Here is a 20,204-nt window from a genome sequence, read left to right on the forward strand (position 1 = left end):
TCTGCTCATTTCCTCTTCTGTTTTGTACTCTTTTGTTTTTCAAAGTCTAATATCTCAATTTTCTGCTTTTTAAAACATGTACTTAAAATATTACTGTATTTTCATCAACATTAGGGACTACTTAGAACATTTATACCAAGAGCAAGTTCTGTCCTATAGGAGCTGACAATATAAAACAATGACAAAGAGCTAAGTACAAAAAGTCAAAATAATAGACTTAGATCCATAAAACAAAGAAAGATGTGCTGTGAGTGCAAAAATCAAATTAATACAAAAAATTCCATGTGTTGTGTGCAAGCTTTGCTGCTTGAATTTTGTTGTTTTTATGGTTGTGGAATCTGGTACTGGCTTAAGTATGCAGTTCTTGGCATCAAACAAGTTTTAAATATCATAGGTTTTAGAGTTGTAAAGAATTGTAGATATCATCTAGTCTAATCCCATAGTTTTCATTGATGTTTTTTCAAAACTATTTTTATCACTTCCCAATTGCACCTTTTCTCCTTGACTAGAATCCTCCCCTTGTAACAAAGAATAGTTTACCAAAACAACAGACACATTGACTAAATCTGACACCATTTGAGCTATTCTGTAAAATGCCATCTTTCTACTGAAAGAAGAGAGATATATTCTAGCAGAAATTCCATTAATATAATATTTGGGTTAGATGGTTACTAAGATGCCTTCCTTTAAATTCTATGATTTTCTGAGCCTTTGAAGTAGAGATAAGTTATTGAATTGACCCAAGTTCTAATGTATCTTAGTATTTTTTAAAATAGTGTGAAGATATGTTAAACACTATGTAAAGAATAAACTATTCTTTTGGTTCCACTTACTTTACTTTGTATCAATTCATACAAGTCTTTTAAGTTCTCTTAATTAGTCAAATTTATCACTTCATATCTCACATTTTGTTCATTCTCAGATCAACAGGCACCTCCTTTGTTTCCACAGAAAGTGGTTGCTATAAATACTTTAGCAAATTCAGGATCCTTTTCTCTGTCTATGACCTACTTCCTTGGGGTGTATAAGTAACTTGGTCAAGGACACACAAGTAATTAGTAGAAGTGCAGATTGGAACAATGGCTCTGTGGCTCCAAATCCTGTACTTTCTGGTCATTTTTAAACAATCCTTTAAAAAAGAAGTTAGTAAAGAACATATCCCCAAGATCATGAAGTGCAAGTGTTTATTCCTGAATTTTCTATGTAAACAAAAGTAGAAAAAGATCTTACACAGAATGCAAAATTTAGGACATAGGATACAAAGGTCAACATACATAATGAAATGTCATAATGAGTTGTGTAATATTTCAGTTGTTCTACTGCATTCCAGGAAACAATATTTCCTATAATTTAGATACTTTTGAAGTTTAGGATATTTTAAATTTCTATAAATGAAGTAATCTAAAATCCACTAGGAAAGCTTATTATGTAAAACAACCCATTTTTAATTCTTTCATGATGTGAAGGATTACTCCCTAATCTCACTTTTTAAAATTTTGCAACAATTTAAAAAATGATAAATACTAAGCAAATGCTTATTTATCACTTAGTAAGTACTTTAGGCACCATAAAATATAGAAATATTGTATGTGCATACTTGCTAACTGTGCTCACCATGGCTAAATCCTATAAACTTTCAGGGGTCTCTCATTTTTTTGAAAATCAGTTAGCCAGTTCAGGGTAACTTACTCAATTATATTGGTCAAATACTAGATTAAGAGCTTGTGGGTAGAAATAAATCATAATCACATAGGGTGAGAGGACAAGGATTGCTTATTATCTGTCTTAATAGAATTGGAACCCTTCTTTTAAAAAAATAAAAAAGAAAATGTATATTTTATATTTTCATGTTTCCAAGGGACTTAACACACGTTATTACATGAGCTTCTCAACAATTTTATGAGATAAGTGATACAAATGTTATCATCCTCATTTTACAGATAAGGAAAGTAAAACTTAAGAGAAGTTGAATAATTTGCCTGGGATCACCCAGCTATCAAATGTCAAAGAGAGGATATGAACCTGGATTTACTGACTCCAAATGAAACAATATATACTCTTTGTTAAATACGTGGATTCATCATATTTCAGTCATTGACATTGTATGAACAAAATGCAAAATAGCAATAAAAGGAAAAAGTTAAAATACCTCACGTTGGTCATATGAATTTGCAGTTTTTGCATGACCAAAAATTAATATATCTAGGATAAAAAGGAAACTATTGATTGAAAAGTAATTTTTGTATTATATTTTTCTAATAAGGGTTTGATATCCATGATATATGGGGAGCTAAAGCAGATAAGGCTAAGATAAATAGCCATAGTGGTCATATGAATATATGGGCACAGTTATCACATGAACATTTCTTAAAAGAAGAATTGCAAACTACTAACAGCCATATGACTGACTATTCTAAGTTACTAATAATGAGAAATACAAGTTAAAACAAATTTAGAGATTTTTAACCAGTAAATTGACAGATATCCAAAAATGGAAATAGTGAATGTTGGAAAGGTTACAGGAATAAAAGCTTCACCATTAGTAGAGTTATTAAGTGATCCAATAATTCTAGAAAGCAATTTGGAATTATGCTAAGAAAAACAAAGTGACTAAAATGTCCATACAGTTAACTCTCCGCTAGTCATATACCCCAAGGAAGTCAAACAGAAAAAATCTCTCTCTCTCTCTCTCTCTCTCTCTCTCTCTCTCTCTCTCTCTCTCTCTCTCTCTCTCTCTCTTTCTCTCTCTCTCTCTCTCTCTCCCTCTCCCTCTCTCTTTCTCTCTCTCAAAATATCCTTTGAAGTACTTTCTGTCATAGGAATTGGAAAATTTTTTTATTAAGGAATGAATAAACATATTATGGCATAGGAATATAGTGGAATATTCCAGTACTGTAAGAAGTGGATAATATGAAAAATTCAGAGAAACATGGGAAAATTTATATGATGTAATGAGGAGTGAAGTAAACAGAACTAGGAATATATACATGATTGAAGGAAAAATGTAAAAGAAAAGAAAAAGGAAATAGAATGCTGTGTAACTGTCATGACCAAGTTTGTCTTTATGGAAAGACTGAGAAAATGCAACTCCCTCTCTTCATCAGAGCATAACTTTTTTACTTATCAAAGCAGTAGCTCTATATTATTGGCCATGGTTGATGAAAAGTTTTGAACCTTTTTTCCCCTTCTAAAATTGTTGCTACTTACAGGTTGGAAGGGATCTATTCAGAAGAAAATTCAGAATTAAAAAAAAAAGCATCACATTTTAAAAAAGACAATGGAAAGTATCTCTGAAGTAGAATGTTTCCTATTCTTTATAGCTAGTCATTCCACTTTTGTTCTCTCTAGATCTCATCCCTTATTGACTCTTGAAGAATCCTCAGTTACCTTATTTTCTTATGCTTTACCCCATCTGCGGGTTTCCTTTAATTTTTAGACCCACTCCTTGCTTTATTACTAACTTCTCTCTTTCATGGCTAAACTTCTCTAAAATGTGGCTTACACCCATTTCATCATTACCAATGTGACCTCTTATAATCTGGTTTTTGCCCCAACTATTCAATGGAAATTTCACTCTTGAAGATCACCAATAACTTCTTTATTAGAATATTCAATTCCCTTTTCTCATTTTTCCCCTTTGCATTCTATCCTATTGAATGGATTAATGAATAAATTATTTATTATATGCTTGCTATAAGCAAAGGCACTGTGGTAAGTAAGCCTAGACACACAAATATAAGAGACAAAGTCCTTACTTTTAAGGAGCTCACATTCTAATGCGGGAAACAACACATATAAAAGGTTTCAGCTACAATTCAAATGTTTTGAAAGATCCTTAGCAGAAAATGATGCATTTTTAATGTTATTTCCATTGATGAAATCCTATCAATTTCTGATGGTGAGCAACTTGACAGAGCCAAAGACTGATGGGCAGAAATTTCTTTTTCTTGCTCATCAGTAGGTGTGCCTTATATAGCACTTTTAGGAGCAATTACTAAGCAGCATCTCCACATGATTTGCATCCCGGGGTGATGTCTCAGGATACTGGACTGGAAGCAGTGCTATTTCCAAGATTCTTGGGCTAAAGTTCCAAGGCTGCTGGACAGCCAGTCATCAGGATCTGACTGCAGTTAGCAGCCAGTGTGATAGCAGTGGTTTGATACATGAAGCTTACCTTGGTTGTTTACCAGGGGATAATAGCTTTTGTATCTTAGGCTCGTCCATTTAGATCAGTCATCTAACTGTCCAGTGAGACCTGATACCTCAGAAGAAAAGAGTGGATCAGGAAATAGTGCAAAGATGGGGAGCCTTTATTAAGTCCTGTTTTGTCCTTAAAAAATATTTCTAGTATTCAATTGTTCCCCTTCATTTTCATCACTACTATCCTAATCCAAGTGTTTGTCAACTTATCTCTAAACTATTTCAAGAATAAATTGGTCTCTGTGATTAGTTTTCTTGCTTCCAGTATTTTTCCTCTAATCCATCCTATGCTGCCTAAAACACTGATTATTATCAGGTCACCCATGCTCAACAATCTCTTCTAGTTAATAGAATTACAGGGAGCCTCAGGGGCTATAACTGTTTATGCTTTTATAAAATCAGATTGAATTGAATGGCCTAGAAAAAAAATCACTAACTGTATATAACCTTTGACCAAGAAAATATCATTACTAGGCCTACACTGCAAAGAAATGAAAAGAGAAGGAAAAAGGCACATTTGTCCAAAAATATTTATAATAGTTCTTATACTGGCAAAAATTTGAAACTTAAGAGGTACCTATCAATTGGGAATTGAGCGAAAATTTATGGTATATGAATTTAAAGAGATATTATTATACCATAAATTATGAAAGGGATGGTTGCAAAGAAACCACAAAAGACAAGTACTAACTGATAAAGTGAAGTCAATAAATACAGGAAAACAATTTAAAGAATAATAACAGAGTGAAGACAAATAACTTTGGAACCCTTAAGAATTGTGATCAATGCAATGGCTAGCCATGATTCTAGAGGTTCCATGTTGAAGTATGATACTCACCTAATGACAAATGATAGATTTATGGTACATAATGAGATTTTTTTAAAAGGCATGGCCAATGAGGAAATTTATTTTGCTTGACTACATATTTGTTCTTCAGAGTTTCTAATAGAGAGGAAAGAGAGAAAAAAAATTGTTTGAAAAAAAGGTTTTTGTTTTGCTTTCTTTTCTAAGAAAAAGCATCCAATATCCTAAAATCTACAAGGGAACTCAGCCCAAGAAAGAAGCTGTCAAAAGTAAAATTCTGAAGATAAAAATAGATACAGTTTCAAAGAAAAAAAGTTTAAAGGGAATTATAGAATGGAAAAAAGACAATGGTTGATCATCTTACCTTTTTAAGAAGACATAGGTAGAAGATGGAAACAAGATCCAATAATAGAAGCTGCTTTCACAAAGAAGACATAGGTAGAAGATGGAAACAAGATCCAATAATAGAAGCTGCTTTCACAAATATGGCAAATGTGCTTTTAAGATTAGGATCAGATGCTGAGTGAAATGAGCAGAACCAGGAGATCATTATGCACTTCAACAATACTGTATGAGGATGTATTCTGATGGAAGTGGATATCTTCAACATAGAGAAGAGCTAATCCAATTCCAATTGATCAATGATGGACAGAATCAGCTACACCCAGAAAAGGAACTTTGGGAAATGAGTGTGAACTGTTTATACTTTTATTTTTCTTCCCAGGTTATTTTTACCTTCTGAATCCAATTCTCCCTGAGCAACAAGAGAACTGTTCAGTTCTGCACACATATATTGTATCTAGAATATACTATAGCATAATTAACATGTATAAAACTGCTTGCTATCTAGGGGAGGAAGTGGAGGTAGGGAAGGGAAAAGTTGGAACAGAAGTGAGTGCAAGTAATAATGTTGTAAAAATTACCCAAGCATATGTTCTGTCAATAAAAAGTTACATAAAAAAAAGATTAGGATCAGGAAAGAATGAAAAATAATTTCTTAAACATTCATCATTGCCATGCACTTTCTTAAATTCTGTAAACACAACTGAAAAAAGCAGGATAGTGTTTGCTCTCAAGAAATTACCATTGTAATAGTGAGAAATAACATATACATATATACTCACATTGAAGGGCAGATAGAAAGACCCCGTGGTCCTTTTGGTGTGGCAACATGGGGATCTTCTTTTAGTGTCACTTCCATTAGTAAAACCTTATTTGCTTCTGATGTTCAACTATTTGACAGTACCAAAAACGTTGTTTTCTAGGATTTTTGTAGTTGTGGTTTCTGAAGTAGAGGTTATAACATCTAAAGTGACAGTTTTCAGGTGTTACCTCCACAAGGATTATTAGAAGCTAGGATGGTGGTCTGGAGAGTATTTCTATTCCAAGGCTTGCAATTACATTACCATGGACAAGAATAGGTAGTCACTACCTTACAGGGATTCTTACCCTGCATGAAGGCTTCATGTTCCTTTCAGTTTTAAGTTTATAGTACTCTAATTTAGTGTCCTAGTCTTCAGAGTAACAAAGAGGCAAATAAATGTATGTCTTTAAGTCAAGGGTCACTATTTGATATAGAGATAGCATAATGAGATTTAGCCTTAAGAAGACTAAAGGTCCTAGGAGATCATTATACACTTCAACAACAATACTATATGAGGATGTATTCTGATGGAAGTGGATATCTTCAACACAGAGAAGAGCTAATCCAATTCCAATTGATCAATGATGGACAGAATCAGCTACATCCAGAGAAGGAACACTGGGAAATGAGTGTAAACTGTTAGCATTTTTTGTTTTTCTTTCCAGGTTATTTTTACCTTCCGAATCCAATTCTTCCTTTGCAACAACAACAACAACAACAAAATTCAGTTCTGCATATATATATTGTACCTAGGATATACTATAACATATTTAATATGTATGGGAATGCCTGCCATCTAGGGGAGGGGGTGGAGGGAAGGAGGGGAAAATTCAGAACAGAAGGGAGTACAAGGGATAATGTTGTAAAAAAAATTACCTATGCATATGTACTGTCAAAAAATGTTATAATTATAAAATTAATAAAAATAAGAAATTAATAACATAAAGAAAAAAAAGAAGACTAAAGTTCCAATCCTGCTTCAGACATTTAATAGTTATTTGATGCTCGATAAATCAAAACTTTTGCTAATCTCAGCTGTATAATGGGATGAACAATAGCTACTACCTCCAAAAGTGGTTTTGAGATAAAAAATGAGAAAAGTACATTTAAAGCACTTTGAAAATCTTAGTGAATTGCATAAATATTATTATTATTAAACATCAAAGGATATAGTCATTGTCTTCAAGAAGTTTCTCCTAAGTTCTAAATTTCAGCTCTTAATTTTCAATAGTACAAAACTTCAGTAATTTGATGAAATTTTCAGTGAAATTTTTAAAAGTAAGTTTTTGGTTACATCTTCTGTTTCTTACATCATCATGGCAATTCTTTCTCCCAGAAACCCATTTCATACACAAGTAATATTATTTTTATTTCAATTAATTAATTTTTATTTTTACAAAAATTTTATGCATAGGTAATTTTCCAGCATTGACAATTGCAAAACCTTTTGTTTCAACTTTTCCCCTCCTTCCCCCCACTCCTTCCCCCAGATGGCAGGTTAACCAATACATGTTATATATGTGAAAGTATAAGTTAAATGCAATATATGTATACATGTCCAAACAGTTATTTTTCTGTACAAAAAGAATTGGACTTTGAAGCAATATACAATTAGCCTGTGAAGGAAGTAAAAAATGTAGGCAGACAAAAATAGAGGGATTGGGAATTCTATGTAGTGGTTCATAGTCATCTCCCAAAGTTCTTTTGCTGGGTGTAGCTGGTTCAGTTCATCTGCTCAGTTGAAACTGATTTGACTCATCTCATTGTTGGAGAGGACCTCTTCCATCAGAATTGATCATCATCTACTATTGTTGAAGTATATAATGATCTCCTGATCCTGCTCATTTCACTCAGTAGCAGTTCATGTAAGTCTCTCCAGGCCTCTCTGTATTCATCCTGTTGGTCATTTCTTATAGAACAATATTATCCCATAGCATTCATACATCACAATTTATTCAGCCATTCTCCAATTGATGGGCATCCACTCAGTTTCCAGTTTCTGGCTGCCACAAACATTCTACAAATAGTATTAAAAAAAAAAATCAGCAAAATTGAACAATACATTGAAAATGTCCAAAAATGCATGTAATGTGTAACACTTGTGAAGTTCTAGCTCTAGGAAAGGGTAGGTTTGGGACATCTTTTAATCTCTTCAATCAAATAATATTTGATTTTCATAATTTTATTAATTCAGTTTGGATCTTTTTGCACATTAATTATCATCAACAATAGTAACTTCCCATCTATCTTACCATTACCAAGTATATTGTTTTCTTGGGATTGCTTACATCATTCTGCAACAGTTAATGTAGATTTTTCCATACTTCTCTGTATTTATCACATATAAAATTTATTATAGTACCATAATATTCTATTACATTTATGTATCACAATTTGTTTAATCATTCCACAATCTATGGGCATATACTGTTTCTAATTCTTTGCTACCACAAAAAAAAAATCTACTATAAATATTTGGTGTATATGGAGACTTACTTTTTATTTTTTATTTCTTTAAGTGCAGTGATGCCCAGTGATGAAATGTATAGTTCAAAAAATATAAATATTTTAGCTCAATTATTAACATAATTCTAAATTACTTTCCAAAGTGGTTGTAGCATTTCACGGTTTCAGCAACAATATATTAGTATATATATCTTTCCAAAATTCTTCCAAAATCAAATATCGAATTTTTTATCTTTGTCAAATTGCAGAGTATGAGATGAAACCTTAGAATTGTTTTAATTTGCATTTCTCTTATTATTAGTTATTTAGAGAATTCTTTCATGAGATATGAATACTTTGCAATTCTTCTGAGAACTCTTTATTCATATCCTTTTTTTTTTTTTTTTTTTTTTTTTTTGAGGCAATTGGGGTTAAATGACTTGCCCAGTGTCATATGGCTAGGAAGTGTTAAGTGTCTAAGGCCAAATTTGAACTCAGGTTCTCCTGACTTTAAGGCTAGTGCTCTATCCACTGTCCACCTAGCTGCCTTTATAGAAGTGAATGTTAGGGGTAATTGCTTCTCTTTTCTTTGCTGAGGAGAATAATCCTCAGACTAAAAAGAACATGAGGAAAATGGTGAACAGGAAGTTGAAGTCCAAGATAAGCAAGAGAGTACTTATTTTCCCTTGCAGAGGTCAAATTTCTAGGCCTGGGGGGATTGACACTGAAAAGCTCTAAAAGAACTGTGGGTATGGCAGTATGTGTGTGGACAGAGACTTTGAAATGGGAAGGGATGGCAAGTGTCCCAATGTCAGAGAAAGGGAAGAATAGTTTTTAAATTACACAACAGGTGAGTTTGACTTTAATTTCTAGCGAAATACTAGAACATGTTTTTAATAGGAGAGTTAATAAAAAGACAGGAGTATAAGGTAATATAGCAGAAAGAATATTAGAAGTTAAGGTCAGAAGACCTAGGTTTGAATCCCCTTACAGACATTTACTATGTGATAACAGACAAGTTACAACTTTGTAGTCTCATTCTCTTCATCTGCAAAATGGGGATAACACTTTTACTGCTTATATCAGACTTATGATGAAAAAAGTACTTTGCAGATATTAAATATTCATTCTTATGAAAAGGCAGTGATGATCACTAGATTTCATCAAGAATTTCATTCTAATTTAATTTCCTCTTTTAGACTAAAAACAAGGGAATTCTATTTATAAAATACATATACAAATATATGAAATAATTTTACATATGTTATATAAAAAATATCATTTACTTAGATGAAACAAACTCCTATGTTTGGTTTTTAAAAGCTTTCAAAACTAGGCAATTTATCTTTTCAGTTTTGTGGTAGAAGCAATATCCTAAGTTTTTGCTTCAAGCAGGTTAGTTTTTCCTTAAAGGATATTGACACTATCCTCTGGATTTAATTGGCTCTGAGGCTAAGGTCCAGTCCCCTGACATAATTTCCTGCTTGACTGAGAATAAAAATAGCCAAGACACTTAGGGCTCCAGCTCCTCCCTCAGGCTTCTGACTCTGGATCATCAGCAGACCAATATTAGCTGAAGAGAGCTTTATCCAGCTGAATCAACGTTATATCCTCAGTGAACATACCTTCTTGCTCTGTGTCATTTTCTTGCTATAATAATTAGCATCTTTTTGTTTGATGAGAATACAAAAATCTCATTTCATTGCAATCTCAAGCATGTGGTATAAGCTTGGTCCAAGCCAGATCTGACTTATTATAGGCCTCATTATACATGTCACTTCTGTGCCCTAACTGTCATCCTGGAATACTGGTTTTATTTCTATTCTTCACACATGACATTTTTGTCTAATTTCCCTGTATTTTAGGCCAATCTGAAAGCAAATTCTAGTTCAAAATGCATTAAGTTTTTGAGCATAAAACACACTTAAAATTAGCTCTAATACTGCATTAAAAAGAACACAATTCCAAAGTTTAAAAAATATAAAATGCTTTCTCTACAGTCACCAAAAAACCCCCCCCCAAAAAAAACCTTCCCCCCCACCCCCACCCCCCGCAAAAAACAAAAACAAAAACCCAAAACCCAACAACAACAACCTATCAGCTTGATCAAGAAGGTCTTTCATTGGTGTGCAGCAGTAGGTAAAATGAGACTTCTATGTCCATTTCTCCCCAGATTAACCCTCTTTATTTTTCAGGAAAGAATCCTTCCCCTCCATTTCCCATTCTTTAGGAGCCAACCTAGTATCACTTAGTTTGAAGCATTGGAAGAGCTTCAGAGAAAAGAGAAAGTAAAAGGGTAGACAATAATCATTCCCACTGAACCCTAAACCCCATTTGCTGGCCACATAAAAACAAGGCTGCCCCTACCACACCAAGTTTTTGCACTTGTCATTCTTCATGTGTGGAATGAGTTTCCCTCACTCTTTACTTCCACTTCATAAAGTTCTCTCCCTTTCTTAAAGAGGTAGCTCAAGTATCACCTGGTCTTCCAATTACAAGTTACTTCCCTAACTAATGAAACTACTTTGTATTATTTTGTCTCTGGATTTAGTGTGAAAGTTCCCTGTAGTGTGGAAGTTCCCTGATAGCAGGAATTATTTATCTTTGGTCTTTGTCTCTTTTGGGCCAGCACAGTACACAGTATATAAAAAAAATTAATAAATGTTTATTGATTAAATACCTAGAATTAATCTACTGAAACAATTGCAATCCTCGTGGACAAGAAAAAAAATTTAATTGTCAGCCAGGCAACAATATGGTTAGGAGGATTTACCACTGGTGGATGAGTATTTTAATGGTTCAGTATTAACTTTGAGGAAGTTCTTTAGTGGATATTTTTTATACTGTGTATAATTTTTTTTTTCATTAATGATTTGGTTGAAGGCAGAGATTTATGTCATGCTTATTAAATGCTCAGATGATACAAAGGCAAAATGGATAAATAATATAGCAAGATAAATAAATAATAACTAGAATCCAAAATGGACTGCATTGGCTGGAAGGGAAACTTGGATCTAGACAGATGACTTTTCAGTGTCACATAAAATTCCAGATTTGGAATCAGGAAAGACTTGACTCAAACTGTGCCTTGGCTAGGTTATTATTTTATTGCTCTGTAATCCTGGTCAAGTATCAATCCTGGTTTTAGCTTCAAAGCCATCATTCGTAAAATGGGAATAACAATACGTGTTTTACCTACTTCACAAGCTTATAATAGGTTTAATAAGATAAAATGTATAAAGTGCTTTGCAAATCTCAGAGTGCTAAACAAATGTCAATTATAATTCTAGGAAAGCCATATGGAATAGTCGATAGATTTCTGGGTTTGAACCTCTGGTACCTACTAGCTGTGTGACCAGGAGCAAATAAATTCACTTTCTGAACCAGCTTTTTTCACCTGGAAAATAAGGATAATAAACTTCTCATAGAATTTTTTGTGAAGCTCCAAGTGGATTTGCAACCTTTAAGAGCTCTTTAAATGTAAACTAAAAAAGAGTATTTTAATACTTGCTACCAAAACACTTATTCTGTTGCCTGGTCTTGGGGAGATGACCATGAATTTATCAAAAGCTAGCTGTACTAGCTTTCTCCCACATTTAGAATGCTCTTCCTCCTCACCTCTATTCCTTCAAAACTTGCCTCGTGTTGCCTGTACTTGAGACTTTTCCTAATTTTCTCAGATATGGCTTATTTTCTATGGTTTCCTTGTATTTGCCTTATATATTATGGATGTACCTATGTATGTATGTGTGTGTGTATATATATATATATATATATATATATATATATATATATATATATATATATGTCATATATGTCTGCAAATTATCTTCTCATTTATAATGTAAACTTCTTGAGGGCAGGGTCTTTTCATTTTTTTATGTTTCTATCTCCAGACCTAAGATAGTGCTTAATATATAGTAGGTGCTTAATAAATGCCTTTAATGTATTCTAAATTCTAGCCTGTCCTTATTTGCTATTCATGTACAGAACATCCTGTCGCCCATGACTCTGCCTTGGATAGGCTGTTCCATCTGCACCTCCTGGAGCCCTTCCAGGATGAATTCAAGTGCTGCTTTCTACATAAGGGTGAATTCTGGAAAATATTTGGAATATATTTTGTATTTATTTGTGTCCTTAGTCCCTGCTCTAAACTCTGCAATTTAATATAAGCTCCTTGAAGGCAAAACTTATCTCTGTATTCCCAGGACCTAGCATCTGGCAGATGCTTAAAATTGTTCAATAAATTATTATACAGTCTGAAATCTTTGGGCTGGAATTAAAGACTGCATAATTTGCCAATATTATACTTTCTTCCCACCAAGAATCCTAAAGTTATACGATTCTCTCATTACTCAAAGTCTTATTGATGTGGATTAAGATTCCTTTCTGATTCCCAACCCCCGTGAATTCCAATGAGATATATCCCGGCTCTCCCAACTCCCATCAGATCTGAGCCAAGTTGGGCTGTCCCAGCCCTCAATTCTAATGATCTGCTTAGGTTTCCCAATCCCCACCCCAAGTACAAACAGTTCCTTATCTAAAAACCTATTGAATTCTATTCAAATTCTAACCCTGGCTGAAACCCAGCCAGGAGACAAGCTGGGACTTCTTCGCCCATAAGCCCCTTCAGATAAAATGGGAACCCTGGAGTCCACTCTGCAGAAATCCCAAACATGGCATCCTTATGCCAGTCATATCAAGGATTTCTGCCCACTGGGCCTGTAGTTCCGGTGCCCTCTTATCTCTCTACCCTCAACTTTACTAACTAAACTTTACTTCCAAACCCCATAATAAAATCTCTTTTATCAATCTAGGTTTTCAGATCTGTAAATTCCTTTACAGAGGACTCTTGCGCCGCTACTAGACCTCATTTAACTTTATATCCTGGCGCCGAATCCAAAGGGGTTGCAGGGGAATTCTACTTGACTCCCTGTACCCCGAACCTGCCACTAGACCTCAATTAAACCTGATTTCATTAAGATACTCCTTATCTAATTCTCATCATTATTATAAACTTCTCCAGTCTAGAATTGGCTTTTCCCTGCAGTCCATCTATTTAAACTCTTCATAATTCATTTAAATGCCATTTCCTACATTAGGCTACCTTTGATTGCTCTTAGCACCACTGATTCCCTCCTTTCTCATCCTATTTTCTGAACTAATGTACTTATTATCTGTGTTACTCTTTTTTTGGATTTTGTCAATTGTTTTATTATTTGATCCTGAACTAATATATATTCTAGTAGAAACTGAATAATCATTGAATGATGGTCTCTGATAGTTTCCCCCTTTTCACCACTAGCATATATATGTCATTTGTGTTTTTGGAAAGGCTGAAAACCTGCTTATTTTGCCATTGTTTAGACATAATTGGCCATTTCTGAAATATTAGTCAGGGAGGTCTCTATTTTGAGATGTCATTGAAATTAAAGAGATTGCCCAGATACAAAGACCACTTTGACAGACCACAGGTACAAGATGTCCCTAAAGTCTACTCTTAAGTGTGTGTTTCAAGTTTTAATAGCTTAAAACTGCACCAAGATTTTTTACCATACATACATATACTTCTCTAGATCTCTATCTATCGACTTATCTACCCATCTATATATCTCTACTCCCTTTAGCAGTACCAACTACAATCCCATTCAAATCTTCTAATCCACAGGCACTATTGCCTATGGCATCATATAAATGTGCTTTAGGGTTTCACTCTATTATGCTGAGGTTCTTTCTTTAGATCTTTTAGAGTTGTTCTGCATACTAATAGATACCATGAATATATGTTGTCACCACATTTATTTTTTGATAGCCTTTATCCTACTTTCATAATTTTTTGATGATACTGTATTTCAGCCTTATGTCCAGAAGGCACCTCTCTTATCATTCTTTGGGCAATCTTCAATTTGAGTATTTTGAAAACTGGAATTCCTCAAGAAGAGCATTTAGTTAAAACAGGTCTTCCTTTGTTCAGGGCAGAGTCAGGTTGTGAAAACCACTTGGTCAGTTTCATGCATATTTCTGTGCTAGACAAAAATTGATGGACCTATGAATGGACTGATGAGAGAAGTTCATTCAACCATCAGTTGTGGTCTGGACGACAGAAATACATTCACCCTAGGAAAATGACAATAAAGTAGTTTTAAAAAAAAGTGATTAAACAATTACAGTCATATTTCAAGCACTATACTAAAAAATAGGGAGTGGAACTTGCAATGAGTAGGCTAATAATAATGATGACAATAATAATAATAGTAATGAAAATAATAATAAAAAATAATAAAAGTAATGCGGACTTGTAGCTTTCTGAATAGTAAAGCATTTTATGAACAGGTGTTCTAAAAGTCTTAGTTTAATTGTATGCTAAAGCTTGTATCTGAGCTAATAAGCCTCACAATGCTGGGAAGTTATTATTCTCTCCATCGTATAAATGAAGAAACTGAGGCCGGCTAAATGACCCGTCTAGGGTTTGACTCGTTAAAGATATCTTTATAAACATTATTATATACCATTATTATTTTCCCCTTATGTAAGCCCACTATTAACAATCCTTTTAAAGTTTAAGCAAGTGTTTAAACAAAACAAACAAAACAAAACGAAAGCTCGGTCTCTTCCAGGGGCATCTCAAGAGCCAGAGGGAAGAAGGTGGTTTAGAAAAGTGGTAATTTCCCAGCACTTTGGGGAAGGAGAATGAAAGGCGAGCTACATCCTTGCGCGACCTTGGCCTCGTGGGGCAGGAGAAAGGATAGCGTTCTGGGAGGTGAAAGCCTGGCACGCGCTTCATGACGTCACCAGGGCCCGGGCCTGAGGGTGGGGGAGGGGACCGAGGGCATGCCCGCGAGCCGGGGCCTTAGCCAAGTAGACGCTGCTAAAAAAGCGCCGCGATGACCCGCGGGGATCTAAGGGATCTAGCAGCGGGTCAGAGAGGGCCGAAAAAGCCGGACAGCTCAGGTGACTGAGGCAGGAGGCGGGGCCGGATCCACCCCCTGCCCTGACCCCATACACAGGCCTCCTCTCCGGTTCCAGTCAGGCGGCTGGGACTGTTGGTGCTTGCCCCTTCGAAGCCTCTTCTCCCAGCCGAGCTGGAGCGGCCTGCGCCCACGCAGGAACTCGGAGAGAGGTGAAGAGCAGGGAAGGAGTTTCCGCACGGACGCGGTGCGGCATTGTTTCCGGTCCCCCAGAGCCGGCTTGGCTGTAGCTCAGTCCGCGAGCCCCTGGGTCGCCGACCCTCTTCCGGCCTCGCGGCCCCTCCACGCGCAGTGACCCCTCCTCCTTGCACCCGTCCTAGCTAGGGGCACTCGCTGCAGCTGCAGGGGCAGCCTCGGGCCGCCGGAGGCTCTGCGCGCCGGCCTCGCTCGGCGTCATGCAGTCCCGGCTGCTGCTCCTCGGCTCGGCCGGGACGGCTGGAGGCGGAGGCAGCGGCGGACGTAGCTCGGCGGCGCGGAGAGTAAGGCTCATCCTGCGGCAGGTGGCGCGGGGCCGCCCGGGCGCTGAGGGGCTCCGGCTCAGGCACTCCCGGGCGGGGGCCGACGCAGGTAACTGGCCGCCGCCCACGTTTCTCCCGCCTCCCTCCCCCTCACTGAGGGTCCTGAGCCTCGGGTGCCGCCCCTAGCTCGCTCCCAGTGACCTTGACCCAGTCCCTTCCCCTCCCTGGCTGCGGTGAAATGAACGTTCTGTGGACCCCCTGTGAGCGGCAAAGTCCGGATATGGTAATGCCGGCCCTAGCTCGCTCCCAGTGACTTTGACCTAGTCACTTTCCCTCTCTAGCTGCGGTGAAATGAACGTTCTGTGGACCCCCTGTGAGCGGCAAAGTTCGGATATGGTAATGCCGGCCCGAGCTCGCTCCCAGTGACCTTGACCTAGTCACTTCCCCTCTGTGAAATGAGGAAATTCACTTGATCTGACGTTCTGGACCAGCTGTGAATAACAAAGTCAGATTCTCGCTAGAATTCTGATACAGTAACCTTAACAGTAACAGTTATGTCTTTGTAAACTGAGCAGACTGGACTTAATGGCTCTCATCCATTCTCCTTTAGGATCTGGTGATCTTACTTTCCATTCCTCAACTCCCCCTCCCCCACTCTGAACTCCTGTTGCTTATGATTATTCTGCAGTCTTGCATCATGACCTTAAAACCTTAGGGCATTTACTAGATCAACGGGGTGTTCTGGATTTTCTCTTTAATCATGCTTGCTCTTAAAATGTGTGCTGTACCAACTGGCTATTAATGACAACAGATTTGTTCCATATATGAGGGCCTTGGCCAATAATAAAAAAATCAGTGTAATATTTCAATTATCTTGGCCTCACTAAGGCAAATTACAGCTTTTCTATGATTTAATACTTTTTTTTAGTTTTTTTTATTTAAAATAATATTTTTTGCAATTGTAAAAACAATTTGTTCCTTCAGATTTTGAGTTCCAAATTCTCTCCCTCAGACAATAAGCAATTTGATATAGATTATACATGTGTAATTTATGCAAAACATTTCCATATTAATTATGTTGTAAAAGAAGAGTTGGAATAAAAAGAAAAAAAAAACCAGGAGGGAAAAAAGTTTTTTTAAAAGTGTGCTTTAATCTTCCTTCAGACTCCATCACTTTCTCAATTTGAGACATCATGAGTTCTTTAGAGTTGGCTTCCATCATTGTATTTCTGAAAATAGAAGTCATTCACAGTTGGTTATCATACAGTGCTGCTTTTACTGTGTACAATGTTCTCATGGTTCTGCTCACTTCTTTTGGCATCTCTTCATGTAAGTCTGTCCAGATTTTTCTGAAATCAGTCTGGTCCTTATTTCTTATTAACACAGTAGTATTTCTTTACAATTATATAAGACAACTTGTTCAGCCAATCTTCAGTTAATGGACATCCCTCAATTTCCAATTCTTTGCTACCGCAAAAAGAGCTTCTGTAATGCTATATTTTTCCTTTCTTTTTTTAAATAAGTCATTACTTATTATATTTGCTGCAAAAGATTAATAATGTAATTAAAATATTTTATCCAACACAAAAATGCTTGAATTAATTTCCAGGCAAATAATTTAGTGGAAAATTATATTTTTTTGCTCAAACTAATTGCATGACATGTAATCTCTTTCCTTCTCCTTCCTACACCTTCAAAAACATTTTTGGATAAACAAAAGTCTTAATACATACAAATAGGAACTTCACATTGCAGTATGGTATTTCTTTTTTTTCTTTTTTTTTTTTTTATAAAAGCTATATTTTTTCTACAGATTCTCTTTCTTTCTCTCTCTCTATCTGTGTTTCTCTCCGTCTCTATCTCTCCTTTCTCTAATAGTGATATTGCTGGATCAAAGAATATGCACAGTTTTATGCTAATTTGGGCATAGTACCAAATTGCTCTCCAGAATGGTTGGATCAGTTTACAACTCCACCAAGAGTGCATTAGTATTCCAATTTTCCTACATCCCTACCAACATATTTCATTTTTCTTTTCTGTCACATTAGCCAATATTAAGTGTGAAGTGGTACCTCAGAATTGTTTTACTTTGAATGTCTCTAATTAATAGTAATTTAGGATATTTTTTTCTTATAACTATATCTAGCTTTAATTTCTTTACCTAAAAACTACCTTTTCATATACTTTGACCACTTACCGATTAGGGAGTAACATATTCTTATAAAAGGAAGTCAGTTCTTCATATGTTTGAGAAATGGAGCCTTTATCAGACACTTGCTGTAAAATTTGTTTTCTGCTTTCCATTTTATCTTTACTGCATTGGTTTTGTTTTTATAAAAACATTTACATTTAATATAGTCAAAATTATCCATTAATATCTTGTAGTTCTTTCTCTTATTTGGTCATAAATTCTTCCCTTCTCCAAACATCTGACAAATTAAACTTTTCCATGATCCCCTAATTTGCTTATGATATCATTGTTTATGTTTAAACGATGTACCTATTTTGATCTTATCTTCATATACAACTTAAGATTCTGATTACTACTTAGTTTCTGTCATACTATTTTCCAGTTTCCCCAGTGAATTGTCCCCAAAATTGGGGGTCTTTGTATTTATTAAACAGTAGATTATTGTGGTCATTTACTACTAGGTCTTCTCTACTTAATCTATTCAATTGAGCTAACATTTTATTTCTTGTCCAGTCTGAGATTGTTTTGATGATTACTGATTTATAATACAGTTTGAGATCTGTATGGCTAGGCCACTTTCCTTCTCAATTTTTTTCATTAGTTCCATTGATATTCTTGAACCTTTGTCTTTTCAGATGAATTTTATTTATTTTTTTCTACTCTATAAATTACTTTTTGGTAGTTTGATATGGATATGAATAAGTAAATTAATTTTCTTTAAATTTTATTGGCTTGGTCTATCCAAGAGCAATGATATTTTTCTAGTTTTTAAAATCTGACTTTGTTTGAAAAGTGTTTTGTGATTGTGTTTATATAGTTCTTGGGCTTGTCTTGCCGAGTAGACTCCCAAGTGTTTTATATTGTACACAGTTATTTTAAATGAAATTTCCCTTTCTGTTATTTGACCTGGATTTTGTTGGTAACATTTAGAAATTCTAATGATTTATGTGAGTTTATTCTATGCCCTAATACTTGCTAAAGTTGTTAATTATTTCAAGTAGGTTTTTAGTTGATACTCTGGAATTCTTTATCTTCATCTTCAAAGAGTAATGGTTTTGTTTCCTCATTGCCTATTCTAATTTCTTAGATTTATTTTTCTTATTTTTATGGCAAACATTTCTAGTACAATTTTGAATAATAGAGGTAATAATGGGAATCCTTGCTTTCCCCTGATCTTGTTGAAAAGACTTCTTGCTTCTCCCCATTATAGATGATTGCTGTTTATTTTAGATGGAAATTCCTCGTTATTTTAAGGAAAACTCTATTTATTCCTTTGCTCTCTAATGTTTTTAATAGAAATGGATATTGTATTTTGTCAAGAGCTTTTTGGGCATCTATTAGGATAACCATATTATTTATTTTAGTTTTATTATTGATATGGTCATTTATTCTGATAGTTTTTCTAGTATTGAACCACCAATATATTTTTCTACTTTATTTTTAATAGCTTTTTATTTTTCAAAATACATGCAAAGATAGTTTTCAACATTCACCCATGCAAAATCTTGTTTCATATTTTTCTCCCTACCTCTCCATCTTTCTCCTCCTCTAGACAACACATAATCCAATATTGGTTAAAAATGTCCAATTCTTCTAAACACATCTCCACATTTATCATGCTGCACAAGAAAAAAGGGAGAAAATGAGAAACCAGCAAGCTGACAACATCAAAAAGTGAAAATACTATGTTGTGATCCACATTCAGTACCCACAGATCTCTTTCTGGATGTAGATGGCTCTCCCTCCATCACAAGTCTATTGGATCACCTTATTGTTGAAAAGATCCAAGTCCATCATAGTTGATCATCACACAATCTTGTTACCGTGTGCAATATTCTCTTGGTGCTATTCTTAGCATTGTTTCATGTAAGTCTCTCCAGGTCTTTCTGAAGTCAGCCTGCTGATTATTTCTTATTAGAACAATAATCTTCCATTACATTCATATACCATAACTTATTCAGCTGTCCCCCAGCTGGTTTAGGCAAACACGCAG

General features: G+C 35.2%; 1 protein-coding gene across 1 annotated transcript in view; it reads left to right on the top strand.

Annotated features, from left to right (window-relative positions):
• The first annotated feature begins 15,821 nt into the window (after positions 1-15,821).
• VWA8 (von Willebrand factor A domain containing 8) overlaps positions 15,822-20,204 on the top strand; it is a 413,374-nt gene continuing 408,991 nt past the window's right edge. The window contains exon 1 of the mRNA XM_074299190.1: positions 15,822-16,129. Coding sequence (XP_074155291.1) covers positions 15,958-16,129 — 172 coding nt within the window. The 5' untranslated portion in view covers positions 15,822-15,957. The remainder of the gene's footprint in view (positions 16,130-20,204) is intronic.

The sequence above is a fragment of the Sminthopsis crassicaudata genome, chromosome 3 (genome assembly GCF_048593235.1).
Source record: "Sminthopsis crassicaudata isolate SCR6 chromosome 3, ASM4859323v1, whole genome shotgun sequence".
NCBI lineage: Eukaryota > Metazoa > Chordata > Mammalia > Dasyuromorphia > Dasyuridae > Sminthopsis > Sminthopsis crassicaudata.